Source organism: Pan paniscus, chromosome 10, assembly GCF_029289425.2.
Source record: "Pan paniscus chromosome 10, NHGRI_mPanPan1-v2.0_pri, whole genome shotgun sequence".
Taxonomy (NCBI): Eukaryota; Metazoa; Chordata; class Mammalia; order Primates; family Hominidae; genus Pan; species Pan paniscus.
The window spans coordinates 127,564,205-127,576,785 of NC_073259.2; the positions used below are offsets into that span (position 1 = coordinate 127,564,205).

At 43.7% G+C, this 12,581-nt stretch overlaps 1 protein-coding gene and 1 long non-coding RNA gene across 7 annotated transcripts in view; one reads left to right on the forward strand and one right to left on the reverse strand.

The window, feature by feature from the left end:
* CCDC60 (coiled-coil domain containing 60) overlaps positions 1–12,581 on the forward strand; it is a 204,410-nt gene that overhangs the window by 163,184 nt on the left and 28,645 nt on the right. For all 3 annotated transcript variants that reach the window (XM_003832402.4, XM_055096246.1, XM_055096245.1), the window contains 2 exons: positions 306–396; positions 5,301–5,535. In XM_003832402.4, the coding sequence (XP_003832450.2) occupies positions 306–396; positions 5,301–5,535 (326 nt within the window). The remainder of the gene's footprint in view (positions 1–305; positions 397–5,300; positions 5,536–12,581) is intronic.
* LOC106635409 (uncharacterized) overlaps positions 1–12,581 on the reverse strand; it is a 281,598-nt gene that overhangs the window by 112,107 nt on the left and 156,910 nt on the right. The gene's annotated exons all lie outside the window — the stretch shown is intronic.

Here is a 12,581-nt window from a genome sequence, read left to right on the forward strand (position 1 = left end):
CAGACCTGCCCAGGATTCTAGGAGAGGACCGAGTCTAAAATACAAACAGATGCAAAAAACATGCAAATATATACCACCTCCCTCCTCCACCCAGTAAGCAAAAGTCTCTCCAAACCTCGATTTCACTCAAAAGAGCCAGCTATGGAGAACTATCCCCCCCATTTCTTAACAAGTAGAGGAGTGGGGGAGGAAATCCTAACAGAGCCCAGCCACCATTCCTCCTCTATTTATTGCATTTCTTAAAAGAACTTGTAATAAACCAAGGCTCTGGAAACGGAAAACTCATTAAGCTGTTTCTCACTCAGGGACCCGGGTGGAAGCAAGAGCACCATTAAAAAAATCACTAAGGACAAGTCCATGGGACAGAAATGGGAGCATTTCGTCACAGCGCCAAAGGTAACCAACCACACGCGACTCAACCCTTTGGCTCCTAGGTCCCAGTTTGTGTTGAGGAGTATTTTTGCCAGTCTTTTCTCTGATGGGAATTTTTTTTTCCTAGTTGGTTCTCGGAGTGAAGGGAAGTCAGAGCCACAGGCTGTTGGATGGTTTTTGTAAATTTTAATTAAAACAGTTATCTAGGGATTATAGGAGAAATGACATTTGGCTGGACACTACATAATGGGGACAGGAGGGGGTGCTAAGCAGCTGCTTAACAAGATGTCACCAGAAGGAAATGGACTCACCTCACTCTATCTTCTAAATCAATAACAGTCATTTCTTTCTCCTTCTCCCTCCCTCCCTCGCTTCCTCCCTCACCGCCCCCCACCCCCACCCCACTTTAACCCAGTCAGAAAATAAAAGCCAGGCACACTAGCTCATGCTTGTAATCCCAAAGGATTGGGAGGCCAAGGCAGGAGGATCGCTTGAGCCCAGGAGTTTGAGACGAGCCTGGGCAACATAGCAAGACCCCATCTTCACAAAAAAATTAAAAATTAGCTGGGCATAGTGGTGTGCACCTGTAGTCCCAGGTATTAGGGAGGCTGAAGTGAGAGGATCATTTAAGCCCAGGAATTGGAGGCTGCAGTGAGCTATGATCCCACCACTGCACTCCAGCCTCCCACCTGGGCAAGAGAGTGAGATCCTGTCTCTAAGAAAAAGAAAAGACAAAGTGAGTGATTCAACAAAGATTTTCTACAAACTAGAACGTGCAGTTATTAAGAGGACACCAAGATACAGATTCTTTTTACCCAAAAGTATTCCTAACCCAGGACCTCCCAAACTCATCTACTCAATAAACAAGCCTAATAATCATCATAATAATAATGGCAAAAGGTAATATTGAGATAGGTAAAGGTAATAGAGCACAGAACTAGAGCATTTGCTGAACCTGTCCCCTAACCTATGAAATGGATATAATGCCCTTTCCTGCCTACCTCACAACTTTAGTGAAGAATCCCAGGAAATAAATATAAGGCAAACACACTTTGAAAATGTGAGAATGCTTAGCATTACTGTGGTTATGTAAATTTTAGAGGCCACTGTTCAACATAATTGTAAATGGGCTAGGTTCTGTGCCAAGGAAGCTTCTGTAGGAATATTATCCAGTTATGCCCTCTTAATAACCCTATGGGGCACTATTCTTACCCCCAGGTGAGAGAGGAGGTATTTGGGGGCTCAGAGAGGTTAAGTAACTTACGTAAGGTTACCCAGCTGGGTACTGGCAGAGCCAGAAGTTAATTCTGGGTCTGTTTATTAAACATAGTTTATTAAACATATAAACATCAATAGGTTTATTAAAGATATAAACATCCAATGCCTGGTCTTCCCGACCCCACGATTATGGTTGCCCCTCATGAAGAATTTCACCATTTTCTTACTCTTTCATCAGGGTGCTCCTAGATTTAAGAAGAGCCTTGGTTTTTATGGCAGAAAGTTGCTATGGAGATACAGTGTGCATCCGTCTTCAGAAATGCACAGAAAAAGCAGCAGGAGCTACAAACCTTTAAGAAAAATCCTTCAGGGATATTCACCACTAAAATTGGAGGAGGGGAGGGGGAGAATGAATAGCTGTGCTTGAAGTCTTGCAAAACTGAATTCAAGTTTGTGGGTCAAATCCTGGGCTGCAGCACGTTCCACTCTGGGCATGGGGGAGCACTCAATTAGGCTGCAGGAGACCTGGCTCAGCCATGCTGACTCAGTTCACTGTGTGACCTCAGACAAATCCTTTCCCCTGTCCTGGGCCTCAGTTTGTCTACCTATAAAATGAGGACTTTGAAGGAGGGAATCCAACCAGCTCCGACAATACTCTTCTTTTCCCCTGATACTCTTCTGTATGTCTAGGCAGTGTTCATAGGGGCCAGGCAAATTGTGTTATTAATAAAAGAAAAGATCAGGCTGAGTGTGATACAGTAGGGAGTGGTGGAGTCTGTGGCAAACTGGAGCACTCCTGCACAGCTAAAGGGAAGAACCTCTGTGCAGCTTTAGCTCATTTTGCCTTGTGAGAATGGGAGCCCAGAGCTTATCATTTTCAAAAGAAACAAAAAACTTACATTTTTATATAAAAGTCTCCCAATTTGTAAAATCCTGGGTAGCTAAACATGTCTCCCCATGGGCCACCAGTCTGCAACCCCTACTTCACAGAAAGTGTAAGGAACCTTTCAGCAAATTCTTTTCCTCCGTTGCCAAAAATCAATCCCTACTGAGATGGAACATAGCAACTGGTTAACACAACTGCTGAGTGAAATATAAAAAATAGAGAAGCAGCATTTAGGGATTTAAGTCAATTCAGAGAGGTTCAGTTCAATAAAAGCAAGCCAGTGCCTGTCACATCTTCCCCCTACATTTTATTTTTCTGCCAGTTTCAATTAATCACAAGTGTCAGCCCTTCACTTTGGATTTCCTGGCTAGGATGGTTAATTAAATTTTAATTAATGGCAACTTTGGGAGCATAAGATGAAATCCTAGCTCAAGGAAGACACCCGTGGATATGGAAGGCTCTTCTGAAATTGTCCCAGGCTATCCCCTAGGTTTTATAAATGAGGAAACTGAGACAGGGCAGAGTGACATATTCAAGGCCCCCTGAGGTACCCTGACTCTGACTCCAGTGCTCACTGCAAGATTCCAAGCTGCCTCATGCCACCATCTGTCCACCCTTCAAAAATTACATTGATTTTACTAGGCACAGTGGCTTACACCTATGATCCCAGCATTTTGGGAGACCAAGGCGGGCAGATTGCTTGAGCTCAGGAGTTCAAGACCAGCCTGGGCAACATGGTGAAACCCCATCTCTACCAAAAATAACAACAACAACAAATTGGACAGGCATGGTGGTGGGCGCCTGTAATACCAGCTACTTGGGAGGCCGAGGCAGGAGAATAGCTCAAACCTGGGAGGCAGAGGTTGCAGTGAGCCAAGATTGCGCCACTGCACTCCAGCCTGGGCAACAGAGTCAGACCCTGTCAAATAAAAATAAAAATAAAAATAAAAAAATTACGTTGATCTGAAGAACCTGGTTCCTAGAGTCAGGAATTCATATTGTTCTAGATAAAATGGAAAGAGGCAACTTCTACATGTTTCATCCCTGAGCTCTGATGTCATCTCTCCCCAGAATGACAAAGAGTAGAGGGGCCTTCTGTCAGTTTTGCAAGCTCTTGACCAGTTGCAGTGTCAGGACAACAGGATCATTGTACCAAGCTCCTAATTTATCAAAGGAGAGGACATGCCTGCTTTGGGTGCTTGGCATTTCTTAATCAGTCATTTTGTAACTTGCATGGCCTCTTGAAGATCTGGTTAAATCCAGTTCAAATTCCATTTCTCCAGTCTATCATATTCTGAAGCATTCTGTCGTTTGTATAGAATTTCACTGAAGATTTGAGAGAGATGAGGCAGGCACAGGGAGAGATCATATGTTAAGGCCCACAGCCTCTCCCTCCTCTTCCCCAACCTTCTCCCTCTCCTGTGCAACCAAGAAATCCCTCCCCTCTTCTAGTGCAAGAAGGTTCCACCCATATTCAGTGCCCTACAAGGTAGCCATTCAAAATATTGCTTCTGATCACATACAGTGGACTCCCTGAAATGAATTCTGCTGAATACAATTCTCTCCACCCTGCGCAATGTGTATTAAATGTTGGTGTGGTCTTCAATGCTGTCTCTTCTCCCTATCACCTTTCCCAGGGTGTCAAACACTATGAATTTCATCTAAAGAAAACACCAGTCTATCCGTCAAGAGCTTTCATTGTAAATGTGCTCAGATAAAATTATTTCTATTAAGTGAATATAAACTATAGCCCACTCTGTGTTGAGCTCTTTCTCTGGGGCATCTGAGGGCCTATTCTTCCCCCTTGTAAACCTGGCATTTTAGATGTCATAAAGAATCATTAGCATGGGATAAAGGGCATTTTCAATGCCACTGAAAAAAAACTTTTGAAGTATTTTGAAGCCAGGCATAGTAATGAGCTTTGGCATTAACCTGACTTAGGTCTGAATTCTGGTTCTGCTATTTTCTTGCTGTGACCTTGAGGAGGTTAGGAAGCCTCGCTGAAACTTGGATCATGAGTTATACGAGGACATAACCCCAAACAGTGCATTCTGAAGTGACACCAATCTCACAGGAAGGTACACACAGACACACACACAGACAGTCTGTGTGTACTCTTTCTTACTCCTTTCCTTCTAAAAATCCACAGGACTTTCCCTACCTACCTCTCAATTCCTTCCAGAACTTATCATCCAATTCTCCTAGCCCACTACAACCATGGCTCCTCCCCCAAGAATGCCACTGCACCAGAAAAATCTGCTTCCTCCCACTCACATCCTAAATGTCAGGCCTACAATTTCCCTATTCTGTGTTCTTTAGAAAACCTCCATGATTACAAATTATTCTTTGAGGCCCAGGTGTCAACTGGGGGACTAGGAAGTGTACACATGGAATTTGGAGCCAAAACCAAGATGTGGTTAAAAAATTAGACCCATCCTCATATACAGTTTGAAAATCAACTCCAATCGTTACTACAAAAGAAAAGTCAAAACCTGTTCTAGGCCTTGACATCATCATGGAAAACACGTTTGGCTTCCTATGGTGACTTCTTGGGCAACCATGAGCTCGTTCAATAGAATATACTCCACCACATTTGCTTCAAATAATACACATTTTAACATTATCTCGATTTGTGACAAAAGGTCACTCCAGATCCAGAATATATCTCATGGTGTTTGGAAAGAGCCAGAAGGAATTCACAGTCAGACCCAGGCTTTGCTTTTGTCTGCTGTCCCTCCCCACCTTCCTCCTTCCCTCCTTTCTTTCTTTCTTCCATCTTTTTCCCCCTCCTTCCTGAAACCTCTCTTTCTTCTCTTTCCTTTAGACCAAGAAATTCAAAATTCCCACAATGCGAGTCACCAACCGCAAACCAAGCCGGCGAGGCTCCACACTCAGTCTGAGTCGGGCCAGTGGGGGGTCCTCTCCCCAGAGCAGCATGATCTCTGTGAACCCTGGCTCGGATGAGCCCCCAAGTGTGAACACCCAGGTGACCAGCAGCAAGGACATTGAGGACAATGAGTCATCTTCAACCAAGCCAGATGAAGAACCTCTGTATATGAGTAAGTCCTACCTGAGATCTGACTCATCTACCCTGACCCTTTGCCTTTAAGCCAGACATCAAGAAACGCTCCTGCCTCAAGTCCACCTCCACTCATTTAAAGGTGACATGGGATCCCGCATCCTTGTTCAATTTCCTTGGACCTCTTTGTTTTCCCCAGTGGAGATCAGAAATATACTCCATAACTTGGGTTGCCCCAAGCCATTTCTCCTACAGAGACAGCCTGTGGTCACCAACTGCCCTTTTCTAATTTTAAAAATATTTTTATTTAGGCTGGGCACTGCGGCTCATGCCTGTAATCCCAGCACTTTGGGAAGCTGAGGCAGGCAGATCATTTGAGGTCAGGAGTTTGAGACCAGCCTGGCCAACATGGTGAAACCCTGTCTCTACTGCAAATGCAAAAATCAGCTGGGCGTGATGGCACACATCTGTAATCCAAGCTACTTGGAAGGCTGAGGCAGGAGAATCACTTTAACCTGGGAGGCGAGGTTGCAGTGAGCCGAGATCATGCCACTGCCCTGCAGCCCGGGCCACAGAGGAAGACTCCATCTCAAAAAAAGCATTTTTTTAAATTTAGCCCAGTTTATACAGAACATTATCATTTCAATGTGTAACCAATGTAAAAATTATTAATGAGATATTTTATATCCTCTTTAATACTAAGTCTTTGAAATTCGGTGTCTACATTTTTAAACAGCTTTATTATTGAGATATAATTTACATACCATAAAATTCGCTTATTTTAAATGTGCAATTCAGTGATTTTTAGTAAACTTGGAGTTGTGTAACCATCACCACAATCTAATTTCAGAACATTTCCAACCACCTGAAAGAAAACCTTCTGCCCTTCTTACCCAGAGCCCCCAGGCAACCACAAACTTGCTTTCTGTCTCTACTGATTTGTCTTTTCTGAACATTTTATAGATGGAAGTTGCATCACTCTGTGACCTGAAAAAGTCTTTTCAGTGGCTCAAAATATGAGGGAGACAAGTCCCTTAAAAATATCCAATTAGGCCAGGCATGGTGGCTCATGTCTGTAATCCCAGAACTTAGGGAGATGGAGCTGGGCAGATCGCTTGAGTTCAGGAGTTTGAGATCAGCTTGGGCAACGTGGTGAAACCTCATCTCTCAAAAAAAAAAAAAAATTAGCCATGCATGGTGGTGTGTGCCTGTGGTTCCAACTACTCAGGAGGCTGAGGTGGGAGGATCGCTTGAGCCTAGGACGTAGGGGCTGACGTGAGCTGTGATTTGCTTCTTCACTCCAGCCTGGGCAATGGTGCAAGACCCTGTCTCAAAAAGAGAAAAGAAGAGAAGAAGGGAAGGGGGAATGGGGAAGGGAAGGAAAATAGGAAAATTCATTGAAAGCTATGAGCCCTCACACAAGAAAAAAATTCAAACACACACATATACACAATTTTGCACAATATTTTGAGTGGGGTGCTGTGGATCTCTACTAGATAGAATCATGACTGGATTCCATAAGTCATATAAAACATTCATTTTCAGAACTTTCTGGCTTGAGCTTGTATAGTAAAAGGAGATAGGAAAAGCAAGAGAAGGATCCAGAAGGATTCATACAGAAAGATGGAGAAGGTAGAAAGAAGAGAGGGTAAGACAGGGACATGAAGGAGGAATGGCCCACCACAAAATTCTTGACTCTGATGCACGGGACATCTTCCTGCTTTCTCCCCATCTGCTGTGTCCCCTCAGTGGTGTCCAGAGACAGAACTGAGACAACACTGGTGGCCAGTGTTCTCTCTCACACCATCTGGAATGCCTGTGGCAGCCGAGGCTGGGCTGAGTGACAAGGATTGTGTGTCGCATAGATTCAAGGAGGCGAAAAAGGAGGTCAAGGCAGACCAAGAATCTGTGTAGGGCCCTGATGGTCAAAGATGGAAGTGAGCAGAAGGGCAAAAGTCCACTGGGTGGTCAGGGTTCAGAGTAATGACTGCCAACAGGAAAAATCCCCACCGCCCCTGCCTGTCAACAGGGGGCTGGGAAAGGTCCCAAGCCCCGAAAAGCTGTTTTCTGAACAGAAGAAGTAGTATCTGAGATGGGAAGAAACTAAGATAGACCATCAGCAGATATGCGATTCTTATATATATACACATATATATATACACATATATATACACATATACACATATATATACATATATACACATATACACATACATACATATATACACATATACATATATACATATATATACACATATACTTATATATACATATATACACATATACATATATATACATATATATACACACACACATATACATATACACACATATATACATATATATTTTTTTTTCCTAGAGACAGGGTCTCACTCTGTTGCCCAGGCTGGAATGCAGTGGCACAATCATGGCTCACTGCAGCCTCAAACTCCTGGGCTCAAACAACCCTCCCACCTCAGCTTCCTGGCCACTTACGGATTTCTTGATTCTTCTTTCATTTAACACATACTTTTTGAGCACCTACTGTGCACCGAAAACTGAGTTACTTGATTACCTGCCCTTCCCAAACTTAAATTTTAGAAGAGACAAATGATAAATAAGAAATCCCTAGGCTGGGTACAGTGGCTCATGCCTGTCATTCCAATATTTTGGGAGGCCAAGGCAGGAGGATGGCTTGAGTCCAGGAATTTGAGACCAGTCTGGGCAAAATAGTGAGACCCTATCTCTACATGGAAAATTTTAAAAATTAGCCAGGCATGGTGGCACATGCCTGTAGTCCTAGCTACTTGGGAGGCTGAGGTAGGGGGATCACTTGAGTCCAGCATTTCAAGATTGCAGTGAACTATGGTTGTGCCACTGCACTCCAGCCTGGGCAACAGAGTGAGACCATGTCTATAAAAATAAAGTAATAAAGAAGAAAGTCATGGCATGGCATGGTAGCTCACGCCTGTAATCCCAGCACTTTGGGAGTCTGAGGTGGGCTTATCACAAGGTCAAGAGATCAAGACCATCCTGGCCAATGGGGTGAAATCCCATCTCTACTAAAAATACAAAAATTAGCTGGGCGTGGTGGCATGTGCCTGTAGTCCCAACTACTCAGGAGGCTGAGGCAGGAGAATCGCTTGAACCCTGGAGGCAGAGGTTGTAGTGAGCTGAAATCACACCACTGCACTCCAGCCTGGCAACAAAGCAAGACTCTGTCTCAAAAAAAAAAAAAAAGGAAATTGTAACTAGCAAGGCAGTTGCATATAGTATGAGCTGGGAAGAGAACAAAACAGAATGCTGGGATAGAGAGAGACCGTTGGTGGGCATGGAGCTAAATTAGCAAGGGTGATCAAGGGAGCCTCTCTCAGGTCTGATGTTTGAACTGAGACTTGAAGACCTGAAGCTGAGGAGGGAGGCAGGGGCCAGAGCACGCAGGGCCTTTGTGGAGCAAGTAAGACTTCAGAATTATTCCAGGTGCAAGAGGAAGTATCTGGAAAGTTTTCAGTACAGGAGGGACTAGACCTGATCTACTTTTCCAAGGTGTTTTTGTGGTTATTGGTGTTATATCCATGTCTTCATTTTTTTTTTCAACTCTAAAAGCTTTGCTCTTAAATAAGAAGAGTAGAGCGATAGCCCAGCTTCAAGGCCCCACCCCAGTCCCAGAGCTTGCCCATGGTTCTCCTGGGGCAAACAGAACACTGGCGCTGGTGGCAGAAGGGAGTAGCAGAGGAAGGAGACTTTGCAATGAGGGGAGGGGTAAATGGAGCATCTCTCTAGGCACCTGCAACACTGCAGGCCTGTCCCCAGTGGCCACCTTCCTCTCACATCCAATCACTCACCTGCTGTGATTAGTGCTGTCTCCTAAAACTCCCTCAAACCCTACCCACTTCACACCTATTGCTTTTGTCTTGAAGATAGAAAACTAGGGGCACATACGGAGATCCTGACACTTACGTTTTGTTTAGCATACACAAAAATTTGTGTTTTTTTGAAAAGTAGCTGCGACTTTTAAAGATTAAGATGTTTTACCTAAAACATCTGACTTTTTACAAACACTCGTAATCCTGGCACTTTGAGAGGTCAAGACAGGAGGACCACTTGAGGCCAGGAGTTCGAGATTAGCCTGGCTGACATAGCCAGACCCCATCTCTACAGATAAAATAAATTACTCCTTGTGGTAACAGCGGGCCTGCAACCCTGAATGACAACGATCAACTGGAGCTTGGTCCCTTTAAGTGGGGTTTGTGTTCTCCAGTTTTCCACAGTCTTCATCACTCCCTATTGCCCCACTAATTGCTCTGGTTGGCTGAGTGTGTGACCATTTACTATCACATTTGCCCTATTGTTTTCTTTAGAATGATGATGATGATGATGATGATGGTGATGATAAAACTATAACTAACACTTAAAAGTATTTTTGTATCAGCTCCTTTGTATGTACATTAATTCATTTAATCCTCACAAGAACTTCTTCATGCCTATTCTGCTGATGAGAACATTGGGGCACAGAGAGCTTAAGTTATTTGCCCTAAGTCACAAAGCTAGTGAGTGATGAAGACATAATTTGAACCCAGGAAATCTGGCCCTCAACTCAGACTTGATTGCTCTGCTTTACCCAAGTCTTCAGGAAAAAATAAAAAATAAACGATGGACCAAGAGAGCAAATTGATTTTTTTTTACATCAACTTGTGTCACTCATTTTTGGTACCTGGCCCCTGAAGGCCACCTGAGTTTTGGACCTCTGGTCTAGAATCTCTTCACTTCTCACCTAGAAAACAACAACAGCCTCCTAACTAGTTTCCCTGCTTCTTGTCCTGCCTTTACCCACTTACTTTTCTCCACGTTGAGTCAGAAGGGACTTTCTAAATGAAAAATCTGATATAGTTCTCTCTAGCTCAACATCTTTCAATGACTCTGCCTTTTCTCTAATACATTACCTCTGATCTTGCCCCAGGCTGCCCAGGTCAGCTCTTGCTAGTTCACACCTTAGGTGGGGCACTCCAACCTCATCAAAACACTTTCTTCTTTTTAAACAATGCACACTCTTGTATGACTTTCTCTACTTGAAATGCCTGTTCATGCTTGACCCTTCAGTCTGGTGGACTCCTGCTGAACCTTCAAGACCCAGTTCAAATGTTCCCTCCTCTGTGAAGCCTTCTCTGATTCACCCAGGTTTCCTCTTCTCTTGTCTCTTAGTAGTTGGTATTTGCTTATATTGAATTATTAATTTTAACTTAAAATGCATCTCACTGCATCCAGTAGGCCCTTCTCATGGCTCAGTACAGAGACCTAAAAAGCAGTGGCTTAAAAAAAGATAAAAGCTTATTTTTTGTACAGATTAAAGAAGATCAGTCCAGGGCTGGTAAGGTGGCTTCCATAGATTATCAGGAATCCTACTTCCCCCTCTTTCTTCTGTGTCATCCTTAACATCACTTCATAATCCACCATGGCTGCCAGAACTCCAGCCATCACACTCACATTCTAGGATGGAAGAAGAAGGAAGTAAGCAAAGTACGAAAGTGTCCATTCCCAGCTGAGTTTAAGCAATCCTCTCAGGAGCCCCATACTACACTTCTACTAAAATCTCATTGCCCAGAACTTAGTCACAGGGCTATGCCCAGCTGCAAAGGATGTTGAAAAAAATGAGCTAGCAAATGCTTCCCCTTGTATGCATAGAAAGAATCACAGTTCAATTACTAAGAAAGAAGGGGAAAAGGAATGTGAGCTCCCCACAAGTGTGCAACAGTAACATCTTATTTACCTTCATCCTAGCACACAGTAGGAACACAAAAATGACTGAAAAAAAATGAATTTCCTCTGGGAGGAAAAGTTTGCTACTTTAGCCTCCCAAACCTTTTCCTCCATTTATACCTTAACCTCCATCCAATTTGTCACAGCCTTGACAAAAGTAGATTAATTTCCCAGCCTCTCTTGCCTTCTAAAACCTCCTCAAATTGATTCTGAATTCAGGAGTCCTATTCTAAGAGACATACTATTTGACCAAGGTCTAATTTCCAAGGTTTCTGCATAATGAAGTATTTGTGGATGCAAATCACTGGAGACAGCAGGTTGCAGCCTCTCTGGGGAATGATCCCCTCCCCAAATCAATGGCAGGGAGATTCCCAAGAAACAAAAGCCCAGGCTACTCCTCCTGCTGGTCTTGAAGCTCTGAGTCTTGGAACTATTAGAGGAGAAACTCACTTAAATAACAACTCAAAAACATGAGTCCTATGCCATCTCATGTTTCCCTTCAAACCAGCCCCGTACAACAAAAAGACTTCCTCTATTCCCCCTCCCCAAAAAGAAGAAATGGATTTAGGCATTCAAGGGTGAGATTCTTAGACAGGCTGGGCATGGAAGATGGGGAAAGGAAGTCAGGATTTTTTTCTCTGGGGATATAATTTGACATTTGGTGCTCTAGAAGGACTGCTTGATGTACCAGGTCGCTGTGGTCATTTGCTGATATCCATATCCACCCACCCTTAGGCTTGTTTGCTTATGAGTTGGGGGTAGGAGTGGTGGAGCAGTCAGATGTTGCTGCTTGGTTCTAAAGAGAAGGGAAGAAACTTGGAGAACCAATCACAGCTCCCTTACTAATAGGCTTCTGGACACACTCCAGGGATTCTAGGATCTGTGGCTCTAGGGAAGGTTGGCATGACAAGACAAAAATAAAGGTCAAGTTCAAGTTAAATGGAATCATGTCCACAAATTGAGAGCTGGAGTAGAAAATGGCTTAATGCTGACATTTATCACAGCCTAGATGGCTCCAAAGTCACTAAGGAAAGGCATTCTTTCCCTAGCACCCAGTAATTGCATTAATATGCAGAGCTGGATGCACACAACACACAAATGGTCTTGGGAAGCACTGGGCTTCACGCCTCCCTTCCAGGTATGGCTTTTGACGCCTGAGCTTGAGCCAACTGCAGGTACCCACTAAGGAATGAGGTGTCTGCACTGGTATTGTCATCGTTCATCGATATCCAAATCTAACTCATAGTCCCAAATCCTTCCTTCTATTTCCTCCCTAGTTCACTTTTACATTTAGCAACTATTGGCTGAGACCCCATGTGCTAAGCATGCTGCCAGGTGCTATCAATAAAA